Source organism: Aristolochia californica, unplaced genomic scaffold (assembly GCF_029961685.1).
Source record: "Aristolochia californica isolate CCGP_79_NKW_82.1479 unplaced genomic scaffold, dmAriCali1.0.hap1 SCAF_12, whole genome shotgun sequence".
Taxonomy (NCBI): Eukaryota; Viridiplantae; Streptophyta; class Magnoliopsida; order Piperales; family Aristolochiaceae; genus Aristolochia; species Aristolochia californica.
The window spans coordinates 24816558-24839757 of record NW_027181793.1 but is presented as its reverse complement, the minus strand read 5'-3'; the positions used below and the strand labels follow the sequence as shown (position 1 = coordinate 24839757).

Genomic DNA, 23200 nt, shown 5'->3' with positions numbered 1-23200 from the left:
GTGTCGGGGAATGACCGCCAACTACCTAATCCAGAACCATAAATGTTGTGTACTCGCAGATCTCATCCGATAGAAAGATGAATCCGACGAGGCAGCAATTAGACACGATCAAACCGATTTATAATTTGACTTGTTTCCTTGTCTTGAATTCATGCAACTGAGTTGGATAACAAATTCACTTTCCAATGGGGTTTGGCGATGAAATCCACGGAGCTTCAAATATAAATAGAGGCGATATTGCGCTCCACGCATGGGCCTAGATATGCCTTGAAAACATTACGAGGCCTAGATTTCCCCTTTAAACAAAGAAGAAAACAAAGTCTGCGACCCCCCACCCCCCGATGCTTAGTCCCTTTGCTCAGAGACACTCCAAAGCCTAAAATGTGTATATAACTCAATTTTTTACTCGTACAAGAATGGGGTCATTTTTGAGACATCAAATGACGTGCTCGCAAATTTCCCCTTCATTCGATGGGCTTCTTTTACTGCAATTACAGTTTACTAATTCATCAAATCATGGTAGTATAGGAGAACGCACATTGGTTGTCCGAGAATGCAGAAAAACAACCAGAATATCATGTTCCCTACCTGCAGTAAGTATACAACACGAGTGAGGTTGGTGAACTCGTCTTTCTCAAAATGGACTGCGTGAGAAGAACTGAAAACCTACCATTGAATTTCTGAACCTAGTCTGTAGGTAGTTGGTGACAATGACTAGGGGAATCTGTTACAAAGGCCACCAGAGCAGGAGTAAGAGTATAACAACAAAAAAGTGCACAGGAATTTACACAAGGATAACATTAAATAGACACGTCACAAAAACCATTAAACAAGACTCTAGCAATCTTTTGATGTAGCTGACCTGGAACATTATTCCTATGAAAGCCCATAGCTTGAAATTCCGGCATGGGACACCAATGCAGAGCTGCAGATTATAGATGGAAAAGTATGGATTATTGCTAGAAATTTCACACGTTCACAAGCTTAAAAAGTATCGTGCACTATGAACAACATAGAAAACCATACCTCATGAAACACTGCAGAGACGAAGAAAGCTATGAAAATGGCAACTCCCTACAATAGAAACAGGAAAAATAAAATATCATTGACGTCATTCAAATGCAGAGCCCTTCAAGTGAACAAAAGTAGGATTTCTAATTATTAAATCATCCACAAGGGGTTACTGTCTACTTATCTATCCAAATTATAAAACAAATAATCGAAGATAAGCAGAGTAGGGAAATATACAAATTAAACAGAAAATGACAAAGACCATAAATATCTTGTTGAGCAATCGAAAGACAATCTTCTCAAACAATTTTCTATTTAAGGCTCAAATACCTTTGGTATCCCATTCCTCAGACATGGGAAATAAACATGGCGAACCATCCATTTGTGAACAGGCTGCAAAAAATTAAACCTTGATTAACTGACCTAGCCATTTCTATGCCACCTCTCCTAAGGAAAAGAACACATATTTAAAGGAAAAGCAGTAAAAGTTGAAATTGTGTGTACACTACAAACATGGCAAGTTTGCATCATGCAAGTGCCTTATAGTTTTTCTATTTGTGCAGTACTTATCTTTTCCATTTCTGAAAGATGGATGTTCTTTTTCTTTCATAATAATCAGAAACACGCTTCCTTTCAGCAAAATAATATTTTCAGAAAAAGCACCAGTTCCAGAAAAGGTCTTATTAAAAAAATATTCGTACAAAAAGCAGTAGTCCTCACCAGGATCATAATCATGAAAGCATAGAAAGTCATGTCTACATGGGAATATTACAACATAGAGAAGATATAATGAACGGTAATGATAAATAAGTTTGATCAAACTGCCTATGCGTCCCTCAGCAAGTCCAGTCTTTAATGTAGAAAGGTTGAGAGGAATTAAAAAATTCTGGCTTGGGAAAGTCTTGTGCAAGAAGAATTATTAACTTTCAAGGAGTTGCTTGAAACCAAGACTTAGGCAAAATCAAAGGCAAGATCTAACCCTTCAGAGTATACGGGTTGAGAGGAATAAGAGAATTCCTCCAGAACTTTGGCAGGTAGGGAAGGCATACAAATGATGTTCACTTTTAATGCTAGAATAATTTTTAACTTTCAAGGAGTCTCTAATAATCAAGAGGTGTGAAAAATCAAAAGAAAGACTGCCAACGGATTTTAGATTCAGATCTTGAAGATATCCTTGACATAGTTCACCTATTTATATATCATATCTCCATAAATGGCCACTTTATGGGACATATAAAAAGCACGGTTGAAAGGGGCAGACATCTTTGAGAACCGACTTTGTAATATTGTCTATTACTACATTTTATAAACAAAATTTATTTTATATGTTTCAACTTGCTTCGGTTCACTTCACTCTATAATTTGGCAGCACAGCTCCAAATAAGGAAAAGCAACTTTTACTGGATGGAGCTTGTTAATGAGCATTCACAATTTTATAACAAGAAAGCCTTATTAACATTACACTATGTTATAGACATTCATCAAGAATGAAATTTGACAGTTCTCCAAATACTCTTCCAGAAGTAGACCGCCACTAGGATCATATCATGGAAAAAGGAACTTTGGGATGCTAGAGAACTCAATTATAAATGATGCACTGGAGGTAAAAGGATAAAACATGTACCATGTTCCACATTCTCCAGTACTGATGACCGCTCCATGGACAGAAGCAATATGCAAATTGTTAAGGAAAATTTCAGAAACCCATTAGATTCTGTTAAATCTTTCAGTTTATGGATAAAAAGAAACTGAAACAGCTCATTGTTACACATTAGGAATATCTTAGGTCAACCTCTTCAATTGTTTTTGCATTCCACCAGTCTTTATAGAACTCACGGTCACCAAAACGAAGGACTTCTGCCAGTATGTTCAACCTACAATGACATATTTCAAGTCAGCCTCAGTACTGCTCAGAAAGGAAATCAGTAGTAATCCCATACATCCAATAAAATAATTAGTGTATGACAGATAAAATAATAGTACACCTATTTAACCAGAGCCACAAGCCAAAAACAAAAACAAAAAAATCCAGACCCTAATAAAAAAATTTATTGCATCTGGGGAAGAGAACATACCAAAGGTGGAAAAAGCAATAGAACATGCAGAGCCACACATAAAGTGTCGGAACTGATAGCTTCAGTACCCTCTCTATAGCATATAAGAAGTTCCCTTTCAATGGGTGTTGGGAGTTCTTGACAATTGGATTCATATACTGCAAAATCCTTTCACCAAAGTTATCTTAGAAACATAGGTCATCAGCAAGTTTCAAAAAGGAAACGTAGGAAGGACATATGAAAGGCAACTTACTTGTTCAATGATGAAGCCCATAAATCCAGTAAATATCACCAATTTAATAAGCTGTCGGGTCGCCCAGCCCTTCCGGATACTTGTAGTACGAGGATAGGTTAGCTTCAAATAGTAACAAACCATTATGATCATCTGACAATTCTTATTGCTAAAAGAAAATTTGAAAGGCAAAAACGGTTAATAAAAAGTTACAAAGTGAGAAGCCTGCAATATACATGACCTTGAGGAATACAAAACAAAGTGTACATATTTATAGTACTGTAACCATGACAAGTTACATGGGAAGTGGCAAAGCCACCCTAACTGGAAGCAATAAATAACACCAAAGCAAACAAAAGAAACGTAAAACTTGTGGTTCTGTCATATTAAGAAATAAATAGTAATTCAGTCAAACAAACAAGTTTCTTTTTTAGAACAAAACATGCAGATCAACATAATACATAGCCAAAAAGTATACGTGCACTTTCAGTTCTGCATTTTGTCACCAAAAGAGGTTCTCCAGTTGGTTATGGTGAGATCTCAGTTGACAGCTATTCTCGGTTAAAAGTTATTTGTTCATTTGAATATCAACAGAAATTATCACAGGCTCCTACATGAATGCATGAATTTTTTTCCAGAAAACTGCTTTCACGAAACAATTCTATTAAATCCTCAATTGACACAGTAGAACTTACATATGACTATTGAAAACTGTCTCAACACAGAATTATATAAGATTGTACAAATCATCAATTAAAGAAGCATCAAAGGATCTAATCCTTCAGGAAAGCATCTTGATCCATAATGCAGCACCATACTGTATAAAAGCTTCATTGCTAATATGAATGTTGAATAATACAAGCGTTTTCATGGAGCAACAACAAGTCCATGGAATGAGAACATGCATGCATAAAGAGATCGCTGTGCAGCTCAATTTGAAAATACAACGAGAATTCATAAAAAAATGAAGAAGAAAGTAGTACCTGATAACACAATGTTGGAGCAACCATGAAGTATGCCAAGCTCTTGAAGCTAATGTTGTAAGAAAGACCAACATTCAATGTACCAAGCGAGGCATCACCCTACACAACACAGGAACCATTACCATGACTGCAATTTTGATTGTTTCAGAGGGACGAAAAAACAGCAAATTTTCTGAAAAATCAGAAGCAAATGCAATAACCGCAATTTTGATGGTTTTAGATGAAGAACTGCCCAAAGTTGCATCTTAGCATCTATCCAGCTCCAAAAAATTCATACCTTCACTCATTGTCATGTAACATGAGGGTTAAGAAGAGGTAATCACCAATTCCCTCAATCTGTATAGTTCCAAAAATTTAAAGAAAGTAAATAGAACACAATAATTATAACTATTATTGCAAGTTAGTAAGTACTTATTCTGTGTTTATTTCCCTTCAGAAATAATAAACAAAAAATCACTGCAGTTATGTCATTCAGAAACAACAGGAAAATGTGATCATACAAATTTTCCTGTTTTATAAGTTCTTTCCAGTTAGACATGGCAGACATAATGAAATCAATGCTCCAGCAACTGATCTCCCATACTCCACTCTTTTCTGCACTATGACTCTTTCCAACAGACTGTGTAACTATGATCTCCACTGCATAAGCCCTGTCCTTCATATTATGAGATCTTGAGATAATTTTCAGATTTATCATTTGGCCCAGCTTCAATGCCTTCCCCCCCAAAATATGCTAGATTACTTGAGCATCCTTTTCAAACAATGAGATTGAACAAGATGTTTTGCTGACCAACTGTTGATCATGCTCCAGGGACGGATGGCTTCAATAAATTTTATCATATGGGCTACCCTTTTCTAAAAAAGGATACTATGGTGGTGATGGAGGAGTTCTACACTGCTAAGGAATAGTCCCATATGGATTAATTAGTACACAGATTTGGGGTTTATTAGTTAGAAAATAAGCCTTCCGACTTGGCTAGTCATTATAGGATGGTCTTTGGACCCAACTTCATATAGTATCAATGCAGGTTCACATATGTGGGCCTCTCAGGGTCTTGGTTTGACTACTACTAGATTAGGTAAGACACTTCTCAAGGTCTGTTTTCTTACATTCCTTGAACCTTTGATTGGAAAGGAACCAGTAACATTTCAGCAGTACAACTCACCACCCAGGGCTGCTGCTAATGTTACCCTAGGAAAGATCGTTTCATGTGCCAGCACCTTAAAAGGAATTCCATGAATTGAGGGGAGGGGTCTTCAGAGACTGCTGAAGAATGAATGATGCACTCTCACATCATAAGAATCATATAGTCCGGGAATGGGAACATCGATATTTTTATGCATCGGGCAACCAGGGCCTGCAGGGCCTGCAGGGTTCAGAAGAGTGTTTAAATTGATGGCCTTTTGAGAGTTCCGACTCAACCATTGCTGAGCTGCACCCCTCAAGCATGGCCTTCTAATATATAAGACTAGATTCCAACAGCTTCTTGTGGTCGAAGGTGATTCACAAGTCATGATTGGTTGGTGAAAGAAACAGAAAGATCCCCCCTTGGAGACTCTGGTCTACCTTTTTTCAGAGTGTGGATCTAACCTCGTATTATTTTTGTAATTGGAATCATGAATTGAGATTAGCTAAAGGTCTAGTTGACTCTGGGCTAAAGAAGGAGCTTCCCTTCAATCCCTCATTGTAAATGGTTTTCCTCCCTGGAGTTGTTCCCCTCTTTTGTGGCCTCTGAGTCTAATAAAATGTGCCTTCATTTGATAAAAGGACATCCATGTGGATCAATAGCCACATGGGGCTATTTCTAGCAGGAGGTTTTGGAGTCAAGCTTAATGTGGGGTTTTTATTGTAGTGTGTGTGATCAACCTGTCAAAAACAAAAAAGTTAACTTTCCCTGTGGCATGAACAGACATGAAACAGCTTCTTCGTGGATGTGAATTATGTACCAGTGGCAACTGTAGGAGGTAATAGTAGAGCAGGTCATTACCATCTCTGCTGCCTTGGCCAGAGACCTCAGATCATAATTGGTGTGCGCATAGGAAACCAACTTCAACCAAACAATGCAAGCAAAGAGCATCAATGTGATGCCAGATAAAACAGCAGAATTGCACCTGAAACATATTCAAGCAAGAAACAGGAAACACACCAATTTAACAGTGCTCCACAACAAATACATAAAGTACAGTGAGGGAGGAATTATCATAAACATAATGTAAGTAGCAACTCATGACAGAGAAGAGAATAGATAGGTTGTATTTTTTAGAGGATGTGACTCCATCACTCATTGCTGGCATCATCTCCAATAATAAGTCTCCCTCATATGTCACATTTTTTTTTTCATAAAACTAAGGAGAAGATAGAGCAATTAGGCTAGTCCCAATACATTGTACGTCAATTGTAAATGTATTGCTCTCTCTCTCTCTCTCTCTCTCCTTCTGCTGGTTGGAGACTGATCAATTAAAATGTTCATTAGTAAATGACAAAAAATGTACATCACCAACAAAAAAATAAGGCTAACCTTAGAATCACAACAACAGGGTAAACAATTGCTGATGTAGTAATCACCAGATGAAGAAGACCAGAAACCTGCAGTATATGATAGTATGTTATGAAATATAAGATATACCTCTTCACTAAAAAAACGAAAAACACTGAGTTACGGATCCTTGTAATTGTCATTATTTTATTAAATATCAACTATACATATACACACACAACAAGTCTAGCTAATCTTAGCTCCACACAACTTTTTCATCCTGAGAAAAGTCACATAATTTACAAGAACACCATTTATTTTATTTTAGTTACTTATCTTTATTTCGTGATTAAAATAGATAAAAAAAAAGAAAAAAATCGAAGCAATATTAATCAAGAATTCAATTCAATTTCGAAGATAAAGTTAAGAATAGATGGACTTCGGTCCATATTCTTTTTTTCCATATATACAAAGTATTATTGGGCATTTGAGATTAGTCAACAAACTTTAAGAAGAACTAAGATACAAATCCTAGCCATCGGAAACATTACCAAGATTTTTCAACGAACCACATGTAAGAAACATATGACAGTATAAATTTTAGGTAAAATAGAGTACAGAGTTATCCAACATGAAAAAAAGGATAATACATAAAGTAATTACTTACCGCTTCAGAGAAGAGCTTATGCTGAACCAACTTTTCAACCATAAAAGCAGCAAGAAATAGAAATGGGAGAGTGAGACTGCAATTTAAAGAAGACATGAGAAAGCAGAGCACATGGAAGGAGAAAGAACTAAAAAGAAATACATGAAAATGTGGAACAAAGAAACTAGATTGTTGGAGTTTCATTACCAGCACATAAGAAGTGGCCAATCTCTTAGTGACCTTGAACTAAACCAAAATCCAGATCCAATTAATAAGCCATACTGATAACAAACAATAAAAGGAAGTTACCCAGAAAAACAGAAGAAATATAAAAATGTCAAAATAGAGCTATCTCTTTCAACAGAGAGGAAAACCTTCATTAGATTCTCAATGATAAGCCTGCTGTTGACAGCAACAAGAACCACGATACAGAGATTGAAAAGGCCCGCATGGCTCTGTGACAAAAGTGCCCAATCATACTCAGAATCAAATGCTGTTAACAAACAACGACTACAAAATAAACCCGTGCTGCCCAACAATTATTTTTGTTCACTTGCTACATTGAGCACAATATGCATGTTCAGCATAAAATTCAAATTCATCTAACCTTATGGTAGCATGTTTCTTGTTCTAAGCAATAGGAAGTTACCGTCATCAGCTAAAAGAATCACATAGATATATGAATCCTAAGCTGAATTTATCCCATGCCAGTAGGGTAGAGGCTGAAGATTCATAAGAAGACCCTTTACAATTAGAGCTACAAAACCAAAACAAGATTCTCCCATTAGGTTGTCGTGTCCCAGTACTCCAGTACGTTTTATATTTGTCTCCAAGAGTAATCAAGCTTATCCAACTCGGCCGTCTACCTCAGAAAAACCTCAGTCCTAAACAATTCTCAATTTTTTTTAAAGGATTAAAAAGTCAAATTAGCAGCTCCAATTCCAGTAGGAGAGTCAAATTCAAGATGAATAGAGACAGAACTACCAAAATGAAGCTATGAACAGGTAAACCTAACTACAGGAAGGATATGGAAGACTGAAATCCTTAAAGAAATAAACAACCAATAAGCACCTTAAAAGAACAGATGCCATGTGCAATGAATGCTCAAGAGAGATGCAAAAACATTGATGCACCCAGCAAACGAAAACGAGCAACAACCAATACAAAGAATTATTCAATTATGGCTATGAAATAATTAATTTTTTCATCAAAAGAAAAAAGTAAAATAATCTTAAACATAGAAAAGTATGGCAGCACGTCACTTCAGAAACTAAAAATCCAATTACGACAACAGAGAACGGTTTCAAATAGTTAACCTGCTTGAATATAGCATCAGAACTCAACGGACTCTCCTTCACTCTCCTATGCGCGGGCACAGCAGGCGTATACGCAAACCTAACAGAAACGTCCGGTTCTCTCTTATGATCTTCACCACCCGTGACCTTCTTACCTGCATCATCGGCATGAGTCCCTCCGTTCCGATTTCCGATCCCAACCGAATCCTCGCAGTCGGAGCTGGTCCCGACGGAGGACTCATCGCCATTGAAGCTCGAATTTCCATTGGCTTTTGAGGAAGAATCGGGAATAGACGACGCGTTCGGTCTCCGCCGCACAGAGTGGCGAAGATCAGACGGCTCCGGCTTCAGCCCTGGACTCTCGTCCGGAGGGTTTGCGATCGCCATTGAACGGAGTCCTCGCCTTTCTCAATCACACATGCAGATATAGAGGAGAGAAGACTGAAGGGATTTGAAAAAGAAATGAAATTAAAGCAAAAAAAAGCGAAGGCGATGCGGTGGAAGTATTTATGAGCAGATTTGGCGGCTACGAGGAAGCGAAGACGAGCTTTAATTTTCTCACCTCGGGTAAACGAAGAGAGGCTTTGAGCCGAAGTGAGGAGAAACTGTGGGCCCACATGCCATATTTTTTTAGCCGAAGTGAGGAGAAACTGTGGGCCCACTTGCCATATTTGTAAATATGGACCCTACTCAAGCATGAACGTGGCGTCCAAATGGCAGAGATAAGCTGCAAACAAACTTCTGATCTGCGTCGGTACAGGCATGTGACAGACAAACTAATCTCCACCGTAACGTGAATAATGAACAACGGCGGAGGGATGGTATTGCTTGGACCGAAGATTTGACCACCAGTCGTGTCTGGAAATGCAAACTCACATGCGGGAATTGGCAATTCGCTGCGTAATTACCCGTCCATTGAAGGAGTGTCGAGAGGGACGGTTGTCGGTTGCATTTCAAGTTCATGCATCTTGCCTGTTGGCGGAGGTATCGGAACTTCGAAAGGTTAGATTTCCGGTGATTCTTTTATGATAAGAATCCCTTTATGCAGAAGAGGTCAATGGTTTAGAATGGCTATCTGATTATTCCTTCGAGCGGTTATAATATAATATGATAAATCTGGTTATTCACTTGTAAAGGATAGATTAATAATTTAACATGCTGACATCCCGGATAATTATTTTTAATAACCGAACTAAAAACAAATTAATCATACTATTATCTTGAGAGGCTTAATGTTGATGCTTACATGAAACGTTGCTCAAAAAATTTTAGGAATATAAATCCCTAGTAATTTCTCAAAAAAATTATTAATATCTTTGTACATCACTTTTACCTATTCAGCTCCAAACACTCGCGAAAAGAATGGTCAATTGACTATATACAACACAAATGTGCTCCTTTTCCACCGCGAGGATACCCCCTACAAACAGAGTGGAGTGAAAGCCGCCATGATGGACCTACTTTCTCTCATTGGCCAGAGGCTTTTCTTGAGAACAGTACGGATTTAAAATAATATCTGTTTCAATGACAATATGACTTCAAGCCCACCTTCTGCTCTCCTGATAACTTTCCCAAACCCCACCCTGATACCAGCTAAAGAACGCTTCCTTGCTAGTGGGTAAGTTTAATCCTTCGCAAAACGAAAATTCATTTCCTCATCACTACAAGCCAATTGAATTGCACAAACCGCGCAAATTTTACAGAATTAAAAAAACACACACTTTGGAGTACCAACAATCTTCATTCTCCCAAGTTAAAAAGCAACAGGAGCAATATGGCTCACACACCAACGAGAAAAACAAGTTTTAGCAGAGAAAAATGAAATATACCTCTACAGGATCTCGAAATCATACGCCCTCGGGAAGATACAAATCCATAATCAAGATAACAGGTATAGATAGAGAGACAACAAACTTCAAGCCTAATTGCAAAGATCAATGGGCTGTAACAATACAAATGGAAAATATACAATTGGTATAGAATCCAAATGGATGATCTCTACACCTGTCCGTCTCCACCATCCACCCGCAAGTAGCCCGCACTAAATCAACACCCAGCGTGACTAAGTATAAAGATAAAATAAACTAAAAACAAAAAAACGTTCCTACCAGCATAAATTGGGAAACCAAACCACGCTGAAAAGCAACAAGCAAACTGATCAGGGCTCAAAAAATCTACCAACGTGCACGTTTGGTAATTGAGGCCGGTCATCATGACTACCAAATTCATTTCTCATTCTACGTGACCCCTCGCCTTCACGAAAAGATGAAACCAGACTAAACATAAAAACAGATCCAGACTAGTCATCTTATAAGGAACCAAAAACAAAGATACAAAAAATACCCTAACTGCTACAAAATTTGCAACAACAGGGCCTTCACACGTGCTCCATCTCAATGGCACCTAAGGAACCTCTTCTTGCAAATGTGCTGGACCCCATAACACGCACTCATTGTCATATATTAAGTTTTGACATCGAGAAATAAAAATCCCAAACCCCTAAATAGACACAATAATAGTAATATAACCCAAACAAAAACATCTTACCTCAATAAACAAGGATAAAAATTACGAAAATTCCATCTTCAGAGGAGATCAGCAACATTTGATGGCAGCTCCTCAATCACAACATTGTAGAACTTTTGGATATCAAAAAGCATCCTCTCGTCATCACGTGTCACAAAGTTAATTGCAACTCCCTTCCTTCCAAAACGACCACTACGACCAATACGATGGAGATAATTCTCTGGTTGGGTCGGCAGATCATAATTAATAACAAGGGAGACTTGCTGCACATCAATACCGCGTGCAAGAAGATCAGTAGTGATCAGAACACGTGAGGATCCAGATCGGAATTCACGCATGATGATGTCCCTAGTGTTCTGGTCCATATCACCGTGAGTGGCCGAAACTGTATGATCCCTGCTGCGCATCTTGTCGGTGAGCCAATCAACCTTACGTCGGGTATTGACGAAAATGACACTCTGGGTAATAGCCAGAGTCTCATAAAGGTCACAAAGAGTTTCCAACTTCCATTCCTCCTTCTCAACATTTACATAAAATTGCTTGATACCCTCAAGTGTGAGTTCATCTCGCTTCACCAAAATTCTGACGGGCTTGTTCATGAACTTACGAGTGATCTCAAGAGCCTCAGGTGGCATGGTAGCAGAGAAAACTCCTACCTGAACTTTAGAAGGGAGAAGCTGGAAAATGTCATAAATCTGCAAAACAATAGTAATTCGACATCAGAATAGTATACAAGATAGCAGTCATGACCATATAAGGAATAAAAAGGGTGTTATCACTGAAAAAATTGAATAAACCATCACATATACATTTATGGACAAAGATCTAACATAAGAAACATGAAAACTAGTCAATTAACTATTTAGAAGACTACACAATGAAGTATAACAATGAGCATAATAATTTTATGAAGATGGTACTCTTCTAATAAAAAACAATAAATTATCTATGTAATGAACATATACAGAAGCTAAAGCTCAATAAGCAAACAGTAAGCAATTAAAATAAGCCTATAATTAAAAAAATAATTGTACAATAATTGCACATGCAAGAATTAGTAACTACAAGCAAAACAAGTTGTGTAACACACAATACTCTGCTTCAAAAGGTTTCTTGATCAACATTCATGAACCACTAAAGCAACTTCACTGGTACAACATTATGTTACTGCTGATATCATGAATAAATATATAATATACCTGATCCTTGAAGCCCCTGGAGAGCATTTCATCAGCCTCATCCAGCACAAACATCTTGATGTAGTCTGGCCGAAGAGATTGCCGGCGCAGCATATCAAAAACACGACCTGGGGTGCCAACGACAACATGAACTCCACTTGAGAGAATACGCTGATCTTCACGGACACTGGTCCCACCAACACAAGCATGAACCTTTACACCAAGATAATCACCAAGTGCCCGCATGACCTTCTCAATTTGTTGTGCAAGTTCTCGTGTGGGTGCAAGAACCAATGCTTGACACTCAACCAAATTATAGTCAAGTTGCTGAAGAATTCCAGAGCAAAAAGTAGCTGTTTTCCCAGTACCAGACTGCGCCTGCTGAATCACATCAAGTCCCTTGCAGAAGGGCACAATTCCTCTTTGCTGAATTGCAGAGGGCTTCTCAAAACCTTTAAAAGCATCAAACAGACCACTTTCACCCCTATGCACCATAAAAAATAAGCAAATAGCAAAATTCATTAAATATCCACCGTCCACCTACCATATGCATAAATTCCTCTAAGAAGATTTTCCTGCAATCCCATGGAATCAAAACTATCATAGACCTCATCGTACGAAGTAAAGAAATCTTGTCCATCAGATGTAAGCCTACACAACCATCACAGCAATAAACATAAGCACTAATACACTATAAGAATATAAAACCAGTATAATAAAATTTCAACATTTCTTCTACAGCAAAAAACATAGAAAATCTAAATTTCTATGCTATGGGACAAAAAAAAGAGTCAAATTGAAAATAAATATATATATCTAGAAGCAAGCAATCTTACAATTCATTCATCTTGGTATCATATTGACGAGCATCAAATTGAGATCCCTCTGGAACCAAGCCTGCCATGCTGTAATGGTAAAAGAAAGATTCAATCCCTTCCCAGACACTCAGTATACAAACACAAGAAGTAATATTTATACAAGACTGATGCAATGGTCAAAACGAAACCCATGCTAGCAATACAGTCTTCCCTTTAATTTTTCTTGAAAAAGTAGAAAGAAAGTTAAACCAAGTGACCTAGAAAAAAAGTAGAGAGAAAGCTGGGTCCGCACAAAAATTTGACACCACAAGTAATTAGATTGAAGACTGAGGACAACAGACGCTAATTTTAAAGAAGAAGAAGAAGAAAAAAAACTTTAGTAATGACTCTTTCCACAAATAGGACTTCACTTGTCACCTTCTTTAGCGTAAAACCACAGACATGATCCATTAAAAAAAATAAACTGCAACACGAGTACATAAAGCAAGTAAATCACTTCCAGCATTAAAAAACAAATGCTCACTCGAGAGCAACAGTCGAATTATCAGTTTTGCAAGGCAATATACCACAACGTCACTATCATACACGTGCTATTGGCAGACAACTATAGATGGGTATAGTGTAATGATACAGGAAACAGCATTCTAGCATTATCCTTCGCATCAAAGGGAAGACGAAGAAAATAGTAGTAGATCAATAGCCCTCGGTATGAACACGAAGGAAACGCAGATAATGAAAGCACAATACTGCATACCGATTGAACCGCCAAAGTAAAGAAAGAAACAATCGCAAACACGCTAAATAAGGAAAATAGAAGAAATACTAGAACAACCTCTCAATAAATTTTAGAAGGAAAAAATAAAGAGTCATAGATCGCCACTTGATAACAAACTAGCCCACTTAGATACTCGACGATGAACTAAATATTTCTATAAACAGCAAGCTGTGCAAATAAACAGGCAACCCTAACAGCACCTGCAAGCAAGATAAAGCAATAGCTTACAGACACCTTAAAACCACAGCAGCACGCTTTATCGATCAAACATAAAAATCAAGCCACACATCATCCAAATCGATGCACAAACTATAACCGAAACCATAAAAAAATAGATCTTCAATCTCGAAACCAGTACCGTCTTAAAAACCGATGAACAAGTCTCACTGTTAAAAAGACGAAACCAGGCAAAAAACACCGGCGCCATAGAAAGATTAAGAGAAAACATGAGACTAAAAGCCCATCGGCCGCCGGCTTAAGAAAGCACCATAAAAACCGAAGCAACAAGAGAAAATACAGGGGAACCTACACAGGCCAGAGACTGCCACTCACCTGAAATTGAAGGTAGCTTCGATTTGGAAGCGCTGCGAAGAGAGGAAAGATCACAGAAAGCGTAAGAGAGAGCTAGGGTTTTTTCCCAACTCCTCGGATCTACACCGTGGAGTTGAAGGAAATAGATAGAGAGGGAGAATAGGGAAGGGCCAGTCGGAGTTTCTAGTGTTTAAAACACCTATTTTACCCCTGACTTCTGATTATTTTCCTTTACCGGTGCTTCAATTTGCTGTTCGCTGCTAAGGTGACGAATCCTTACCCTAAGACGAGAGTGACATCTTATTATAAATTCAGTTTAGTACGACTTGTAGACAAGTAAACCTGCAAACGTGGTCTCACCGTCGGGGGTGTCTCCCAGGATATTCACCGAGCTTTTTCCGAATGCCTAATATTCGTCGTCTATGAATGCAATTATACGTAATTCCTTCGTGATTGCGATGATATTGCCATTAGCACCCCCCAAATCATTTTTTTCGCACGTGTGAGAGTAGCACATCGACAGTTACCGCCTCGATCGTTTCTGATCTTTCGCTGATCAAAAGGGCACGAGACGGAGACCGTTCATTCGAGTGGGCTCCGATGGCACTTTATTATCATTAAGGAGCGAGATCGGAAAACAAATATTTTTTTGGAGAAAATTTTAAAATCTCACTACCTAAGCGTTTGAAGTCCAACGGTTAGGGTAAAAATTACCTTTCAAGCAAAAGAACCGGATTCGATTGGCGGCAAAGGTATATGAAGTACCGTAAATTTTATCCCAACCGTCCAATCCTAAAGAAAGAAACGCGCGATCCATTTGATTAGAAGAGTTACTTTTCTGGCTTTGGCTGTTTATTCAAATCAAAGCAACTAAAGTCTGTATACGCAACCGATGGAGCAACCTTCTTTCTTTCCGTATCCTCAAGCCTACTAATCAAAAAGCTTCTCTCGCTAGAGAGAGAGGGGAGAGTGACCGTGGGTGCCCACTCTGTAGGACGTGCTTTGTACAGTCACCATCCATAGCGGCCCTGCCTTTCACTATCTCCCAAAAATCTCCAATTGCTTTTATCTTTATCTCCTACATCACTTCGTTGCCCCCATCTCTCTTCTCTCTCGGTGGTCCCATTTCGACTTATTGAGTTAACTCATGATTTGGTAAATCAGATAGGATTTTGGACGAGGCAAATCAAGTTATAGGGAGGAATTTGAATCACTTTCGATTTACCCAGAATCCGATCACTGAATTGGCGAGTTCTAATTTGATTCCATAGATCCGAGTTTAGAAAACTCAATCCGAACCTAACCCACCGTCACATCTTATTACAGTGATGCATTTTCAATTCACTCCGAGTGGAAACATGCACGGCCATGCACCACGGTGTTACGATTGGTCGAATCAAATCAAAACATTGCAAAGGTTATTTGAATCGGAAATGAAATTCGACTCAAATTGGTAAGTATCCGAGTCAATTCCGGTTCCAAAGTACAACCATGATAACAGCTCGTCGTGATACGTGACATCATATCACAAAAAAGATATTTTCATAAAATCGAACCTCACATGTGAGCACTACCTTCACGGCTTCACTGGACAAGCCAAACACTTTTGAGTCCTCGGGGTTCTATCATTAAAAAATAATAAAATATATAAAATCTTAAATAAATTTGTTTTAAATGAGTATAAACTATAAATAATTTAATTTAAATTTGATGAGTAATTAATCATTAAGTACCTCATTTTTTTAACCTGAAACTAGTATCCAAACGAGCTGAAAGCTGTCATAGAGGAAGGACACAGACGGTCAAATCAGTAGTTCTGGAAATCAGGTGGGAGGCCCACCATTTGGTAGGCGGTGCAATTGGACGGCAATCTGCCCGGGCCCATCGCAAGAAATAGACGTATAAAGGCACACCTTATTTTCTCCTTTTCTTTCGTGCATCACCCCCAACCAAATGACCGCACAAACGCATGTGCCTCTGGGCCCCACACAGTCTGCACGTGCCACGAAATAAATCCTGCGGCTAGTTGGGTGATCTGTTCGTTAGGACGGCCAGGATGTCCCTCACGTGCGCCAGCAGAGCTGCGCGGTCGGTCTTCACTGGACACAGTACACACCCGCATCCCTGCCCTCCTGGCATACCAGAGCTTACGAGCAACGAAAATGAAATCTTTCCGAGTTTCCAAATGAAATGCAGATTACTTGAAAGGTGAAACAGATACTGTACTCGAATGCTTAAAGCGAATGCATTTATAGAATTACAGAGGAACAAAAGGGAAGCCAGTTAGAAATTTGAGTGAGAGAAGTAGATAATTAAAGATCTCGGAGCTGTTGATACAACTACAAAACAAAAAAAAAATAGACAAGAAACAGCTATTCAAGATTTTTCGTTCTCTTCCCCAAGTAAACCCTAAAAAAGAAGCGGTTTTTATCTGACCCGGAATTCGTCTCGAAGAGTAGATTAATGTAATTGAGGAAAGGGAGACGCTTGTCCACCGTCCTGCGGCTGGAGCTTGATTTATTTTCCTCTGTTGAGCATGTTCTTGTTCCTCAAAATGGAATCTAGCCGCTGTAGCTTGAGCTGCTGCTTGAACTTGTTGATGAAATCATCAGCTTTTGCGTCCACCTCTTCGTCTTCTTTCACACCGACTTTCGATGGCCGGGTGGTCGCCGGTCGGCGAACGCCCGTGATATCTTCCTCCTTGAAATGCCTGAACACCGATTTGGTGCTCGCCGACTTCTTCAACTTCACGGGTAACGTGGTTGGCACCTCTCCGACCGTCGGGAAAGGGTCTGAAACGGTCCGGCTGTAATGGTGAAGCTCAGCGTCTCTCAATTCCTGCTCTTCTTCTACTTCTGCTAGTTTGCTCTCCACGACAGTTTCTTCTCGGGGTTCAGCAGCGGGGTCATGGGTTTGCAGGATGGCTTGATGAGTATGAAACTCCGGCCGGAGGATCGCGCTGTACGTATGGACATCTTCGGTTCTCTGGCGATACAGATTGAAGGGTTTGAAGCGGTCGAGGATGGAGCTAGTTCGAACGAGAGTGTTCCCACCAGTTTCTCCATGAGAAACGGGTTCGTGGCTCTGTTGGACGGTTTGATGGGTCATGAAATCCGGCTGGAGGATTGAGTTGTAGGCCTGGACGTCTTCAGTCCTCTGTCTGTAAAGATTGAAGGATTTGAAGCGATCAATAACAGAACTGGTGCGAAAGAGAGGGCTACCGACGCTCTTATGCGACGCGGAAGAAGAAGACGAGCCTCCGCCGCCGTCGGGCGAGGAGGAGAAAGCAATGGTGCCAATGACGATGTTGAGGAGGACGAAGAGGACGGTGGGCGCGATCCAGCTGTACATCGACGCCCAGATCGCCTGCACTGCTTCCTCCAACATGGTTTCGCCCTCTGAAAGAGATGAGAAGAGGGTTTCGGGTTCAGCCAAGGGATGTGAAGAGGGTAGAGGAGAAGCAGAGAAGCGTTTACATTTATAGAACCTTATATGATATTTTTTTATTTTTTTTTTGTTTTTTGCAAACTGATTAATTAATAACAGATAATGGAGAGACACGCGTTAAAATCACATGGTGGTTTAATTGACGGAAAGTCGTCGAGTCGAGTCGACTCGTCGTTATCGATTTATTTCTTATTTGTGTCCTGTGTTACATATAGTTTAAAATTACATTTCTCTCCTCCTGGCAAGAAGTCAAGCGGCGTCTACAAGAGCGAACCGTGTGGACAGGAGGCCATATATAGAGTTCACACCAACGCGGCAGAACCGCGAGCTCACGTGGTACTAACCTTTTTTTATTTTTTAATTCCGCTGAAAGAGCATCGTAGGATTGCAATGTAATTATCGGAAGAAAAATTTCCAGTATTTATTATAAGTATTTATTTATTGCGTAGAAAATAAGTGAAGTTATAGAATTGATGGGAAGGAGTTGAGTGCCATGTCAATTTTATTAGGCCCATACCAAACGTGGCAGCTTCTGCTTGGTCATGGCCATGGCCGGGTCATTTGCTCCTTTCCATGGAGTTAATGAAATCAATTGAGACTTAATTAAGTCTAACTATGTCTTTTGTGTAAGAAAAAAACACTGAATTTAATTTTCTTGATCGACATGATGAATGTTATCGAACAAATAATCGATTACGTAACTGATAACATTGTCTAAAGTTGAAGAAGAGACAAAGACATCTAATTCCAAACCCTTGAGTGGTCAATAAAAACTGCTTTGGGTAATTATGATTCAATGTTCTCATTACCTGGAGATTTCCTACTAATCTCTTCTGAACAAACGTCCAAATGAGTGCACCGCCCTTGACTTGGCCCGGTCTGCTCACACTTAGCTTTCTTAGTCCATGCACATTAATTGAAGGTCCGAGGAACATATTTCAGATGTCGTGAATCATGTGTACGTTTTTTTTTTATAACGGATGCAAATATATCCTCTCCTCCCCATCTGGCATTCATTTTCCTTGGGTTTGTGACGGCGCTCTCTCACTCCGTTCATGCTCAGAAGCTCTCCGAACCGTGCTACATGTCATCAAGCATCGCAACCATTGTTGCATCCTCCCTTCGCCGTTACCATCTTCTGTTGCCGACGGAGACCCTACGCACATCGTGAGCTATCGCAAGTCCTCTCAAACTTCGTCCCTATAGACATGTCATAGATCAACAAAACTGAGCCATTGCCGTTGTTGTCACGATCGCCACCACCACCGTTGTCATGCTGTCGTCAATCGGTAGATCCCCTACTTCCTTTGCATCTCTCGTCGAGCTTCGATTAATCAAACCCATTTTGATTAATCGGGAGCACTAAATAGAGACCTCACATGTGAAAAAAAATCCTCACAGTCAACGATTGGTTGTTCACTGTTTCTCAATTCCAATTCATTGCAAATCTTTCCCCATATTCAAGCTTCTCCTTCAGGTATGATCCCCTGATGACTCCAAACCCTATCGATAACACTTTTACTGCAAATTTCTACCCAAATTCAAGATTCTCCCTCTTTGTTTAAATTTGTCTATGACATCTCCTGCTTCTTCTTATATTCAAAAGGGTTGGAGTTCGAATTGCATCAAGAAATAAAATATCTGATAATCTTTCTCAAAACTTTTGTTCCAAAAGTCCTTCAACATGGGAACGAAGCAAGCAGTTTTACGAGGATCCCTTGATGTCAAGGACTCGAAAATGTCTTGAGTTGGCTGGAGTTTACCATTTGGCTAAGCCCATAGAGTCAATTGAAGTAAGAGTTGAAAGTCATTACGATTTTACGGTGAAAGTGGCTGCCAGATTAAGTTTCATGAATCTTCGCACATCAAATCATGAATTTTAAATTATTTTATGTTATTTATTTTGAAATCTCAGAGAGAACTGATGGAAATCTGAAATGCGGCCCATCAAGCTTCACAACCCATACTTGAATTTAGTCGCATTGCAGATGTCTTGTCTACCACAAAACCTGGCCCATATGGATGAAGTTCAATCACCAAGCCCAAGAAACATGCTTCATCTTTTTCTTGCATTAAGACCCAGTTTAGCTTCGTCGCTTCACTCTTCTCATCAACTATCAAAAGGCCAAAGAAATTCGATCCTTGGGGGTTCACTGACGCAATCTGTGGTTGTTTGAGCTCCAGAATTCCATCCAAGTCACGTCTGATTTGACTGAGATCCAGTGGTGAGAATGAGAATAATGATGTCGCATTCACTTCGCCTGCTGCGTGCTTGCCTTCAAAGGGAGAGTAGTTTCAAGAACAGATGAAGCTATTGCATAAAAAGGGCACAAAGAAAAACCATCCCTTGAATGGGGAGTCTACTTCGAGGGGGAAGTCCTGGTGAATCGAGCTCCACCGCATCATCACTGTCGCATCTCGCTTGACTTAACTTCTTGAGATTCGCCTCGCTATGTCACGTTCGCGTTTGGTGTTCCATTTATCTGGAAACGTCCCTATGGTAAAAAATTTCTTTCTTCTTCTCAACCATGAAAAGGTAGATCACTCGGCACCGCGTTAGGCCTATTCCTTGAATAAGCGTCAGCTTCTTCCTAAATGTGGAATTCTCATACCTGACCTTACCTTTAACTTCATGTCAGTGAAACGAAAACCCCCTAGCAAATCTAGGTCAAGAGACTCTCGAGTCTTTGAGTTGAAGGGAATCTCACCAAAAAAAGCAGAAACTGTGGTTCTCCTCCTCCTTTCCTCAGCTCCACGAAAGTGGAAAATGTGGTGTCCTCTATTGGGTATCTATATAGCCTTTACAGGTACAAATGCAAAGAATAAAAAAGTCGACTCTTAAGCCGCTAAGAGCCAAAGAAAGGAAAGGGGAAAAAGGATCAAGCATGTGACAGGCATATTTGGGAGATATGGATCGACCCAAACTCCTGCCCTTAGAACACCCTCAATCCAATCGTTTTTTAGCTCTCCATTGGTAAGTGCCTAATATAGACATAATGTAGCTGTAGAGATACTCAAATTCTTTGTGGGTCAGACCCATGTGGGAATTGCAGTCATGTGCCGGATGTCGGGTGTTGGTAGAATATTTTTCTCTGCCTGGTTACAATTTATGAAACTTAGGGTTCATAGGAGAGGATATCTTTGCATCTGAAGGTTGTGTTTACAGGCATACTGGCGGTCCGGCGGAGGAAAAACCAGGTGGAGGTGGACACCCAGTTAACCTTCCAAACGGTGTCCAGACTGTTCTGAGGAATGCCACCGTATTCTCATCATTCCGAGGATGAGAGTACTGGAGTCTTTGCAATAATGTAATGCTAATGACGTTGTAAATGATCATTGATCTCATAATTATTCTAACCACAAACAAATTTCGTTAGCATTGCCTTTTGAAATTTATATCATTGCTTTTGTCTCCCTGTCTCTCTTTTGTCCCTTGCCCCCTTCGATTCAGAACCCACCAAACTGCTTTTGGTGCTTTGGCATACTCTTTGGAGATCATTGTGAGGAAAGCCAAATGCGTTACAACTCTGTAGGCTAACTTTTTTTTTTTTTTTTTTAATGAAGATGTATAACCTATTTAAAACTCTGTAGGCCAACTTTGAAGCTATCATTAATTTATTATCATCTTTTGTGGGTGCTCTCTGATAGAAGCTAAAACAATTCACTTGTCACTTATCTTATCATGAAGAATAAAACCTATCATCTGAGAATAAACTCTGTTTGGTTACTATTAAGCAGCTTTTAAGACATCATTACATAAGTGCTTTAGCCTGTATTCAATTTGACTATCTTAATGGTCTAATTCAAGGAGGTTTTGGAGGTAGATGTTCTTGACATATTGTATCGGTTGCTTTACAGTGACTTGTGGTTAAGAGACTTGTGTTAGATTACCATCTGAACTAGGTCTCTGTATTGTCATCTTTTCTTTTTCTTGTTAGATACAATCCTCAGTATGAAGTGAACTGTTAAATTTTGCTTTCCTCTTGTTTTCTGTTTCCTAATGTTCAAGTTTGTATATTTTAGTGTACTATTAACAAAAAAAAAAAAAACTAAACTGAACTTTGATTATTTTAACTCATGAGCTCATAAATGGTCACGTTTATCTTTTCTAATCCTTCTCTTTAAACATCATCAATGACAAGGCATCTGTTATGGATAGGATGATTTTGTCGTTTGACCATGTCACTTTTCTTTTCATCATTAATCTCACAGATTCACTACTACTTTATGTTATCAGGTTGAGGGGGTTGAACAACTATCAGCATCGAAGTGATGGTATGTATATCACTGAGTAAGATATGCGATCTAGTCGGACTAAACTCATTTTTTAAACTTTAGATTGTATCTTAATTGAAAATGCAAGTACAGGATGCATTGGAGACAGTGAGAATCGCAGTATTGTGTTTGCAAAACCAAACAACTGATAAGTTTATTAATTGCTTATTCTTTCTTAATCTTTGCTTTAGATGGGTATTTCACTGGATTCAAAGATGTAATCAATGTCCAGTCACCTTTATATGTCTTCCACTACCTACAACTTGAATGTACTCTTTTCCTTAGAAGCCCCACTTTGCAGCAAACCTTTGATGGTGTTCAATGTTTACTTTATCTTTGCAATGCAAACATGATCTTTATTTCTTATGTGAGATTATGGACTTACTACACATATGGACCCACATATAAAGGTGAATAGACGGGAGTTTGAATTATCATGGATGCCATGTTCCAACTGAAAGATAGTGTGTGGGGACGTGATAAAATCTGAATTATTCACAACATAGAGAAACCTCCAAGAGGCAATAGTGCAAGAGGAGGCCGCCATGATTCCTTCAGCTACACCCATGAGGATTGTGCAGTTTGTTTTTTTTTTTTTTTTTTTTTTTTTTGTAAGAAAGGGGCTCTATCCTTATCAATATCTCCTCCATTAACATATAATCTCCTTTCAAATCTTGGGCATTTCTGCATACATTTTTCTCAACTTTTCCACTTTAAAACTGAGAGCTCTATGACAAACAAAGGAAAGCAATAGTGTGGGTAAAATTCCAACTATGATCATAATCAATTGAGTGATTAAAGTTGTTCCTTTCTGTTACTTATTACTCTAGTCAAGCTTAGAAGTGAAGGAAAAAAAAAAAAATCTTCCTCGTATCGCCTTCAAATTGCTTAGAGCCCACTTCTGGGGACCACGCGAGAAGAGATCCAAAGGAGTCTGCACTCGTGATGCAAA

The 23200-nt window shown here is 39.1% G+C and overlaps 3 protein-coding genes and 1 long non-coding RNA gene across 5 annotated transcripts; 1 reads left to right on the top strand and 3 right to left on the bottom strand.

The window, feature by feature from the left end:
- Positions 1-372: 372 nt before the first annotated feature.
- Positions 373-9225, bottom strand: LOC137945396 (diacylglycerol O-acyltransferase 1-like). Its single transcript, XM_068791270.1, has 16 exons — positions 8720-9225; positions 7778-7858; positions 7611-7684; positions 7425-7500; positions 6800-6867; positions 6269-6392; positions 4281-4379; positions 3319-3420; positions 3087-3223; positions 2804-2885; positions 2636-2656; positions 1342-1404; positions 1027-1074; positions 863-925; positions 671-724; positions 373-588 (listed from the first exon to the last, which is right to left on the bottom strand). The coding sequence occupies exons 1-16, from the start codon at positions 9083-9085 to the stop codon at positions 502-504; spliced, it is 1545 nt and encodes a 514-aa protein (XP_068647371.1). The 5' UTR covers positions 9086-9225; the 3' UTR covers positions 373-501.
- A 1750-nt stretch (positions 9226-10975) lies between these two features.
- On the bottom strand, positions 10976-14680 carry LOC137945248 (eukaryotic initiation factor 4A-15). The gene is made up of 5 exons (XM_068791031.1): positions 14548-14680; positions 13239-13307; positions 12947-13053; positions 12424-12854; positions 10976-11919 (listed from the first exon to the last, which is right to left on the bottom strand). The coding sequence occupies exons 2-5, from the start codon at positions 13304-13306 to the stop codon at positions 11284-11286; spliced, it is 1242 nt and encodes a 413-aa protein (XP_068647132.1). The 5' UTR covers position 13307; positions 14548-14680; the 3' UTR covers positions 10976-11283.
- Positions 14681-16749: 2069 nt separating this feature from the next.
- On the bottom strand, positions 16750-17961 carry LOC137946156 (pathogen-associated molecular patterns-induced protein A70-like). The gene has a single exon (XM_068792359.1). The coding sequence runs from the start codon at positions 17911-17913 to the stop codon at positions 17044-17046; it is 870 nt and encodes a 289-aa protein (XP_068648460.1). The 5' UTR covers positions 17914-17961; the 3' UTR covers positions 16750-17043.
- Positions 17962-20099: 2138 nt separating this feature from the next.
- LOC137946965 (uncharacterized) lies at positions 20100-22814 on the top strand. 2 transcript variants are annotated; one of them, XR_011111093.1, is made up of 3 exons: positions 20100-20473; positions 21140-21281; positions 22211-22814. It is a non-coding gene; the product is annotated as an uncharacterized lncRNA (long non-coding RNA). The 2 variants fall into 2 exon arrangements; XR_011111092.1 differs by lacking the exon at positions 20100-20473 and adding an exon at positions 20671-20947.
- Positions 22815-23200: the final 386 nt, after the last annotated feature.

What these genes read in the sequence shown, in the direction of transcription:
- LOC137945396 (XM_068791270.1), bottom strand. Translation starts at nt 9,085, where the DNA reads ATGGCGATCGCAAACCCTCCGGACGAGAGTCCAGGGCTGAAGCCGGAG. An exon ending in TGGCCACTTCTTATGTGCTG is followed by an intron (nt 7,501 to 7,610) that starts GTAATGAAACTC and finishes TTTAAATTGCAG; the next exon opens with TCTCACTCTCCCATTTCTAT. An exon ending in ATGCAAAAACAATTGAAGAG is followed by an intron (nt 2,657 to 2,803) that starts GTTGACCTAAGA and finishes AGCGGTCATCAG; the next exon opens with TACTGGAGAATGTGGAACAT.
- LOC137945248 (XM_068791031.1), bottom strand. Translation starts at nt 13,306, where the DNA reads ATGGCAGGCTTGGTTCCAGAGGGATCTCAATTTGATGCTCGTCAATAT. An exon ending in TAGAGGAATTTATGCATATG is followed by an intron (nt 12,855 to 12,946) that starts GTAGGTGGACGG and finishes ATGCTTTTAAAG; the next exon opens with GTTTTGAGAAGCCCTCTGCA. An exon ending in CCAGGGGCTTCAAGGATCAG is followed by an intron (nt 11,920 to 12,423) that starts GTATATTATATA and finishes ATTGTTTTGCAG; the next exon opens with ATTTATGACATTTTCCAGCT.
- LOC137946156 (XM_068792359.1), bottom strand. Translation starts at nt 17,913, where the DNA reads ATGTTGGAGGAAGCAGTGCAGGCGATCTGGGCGTCGATGTACAGCTGG.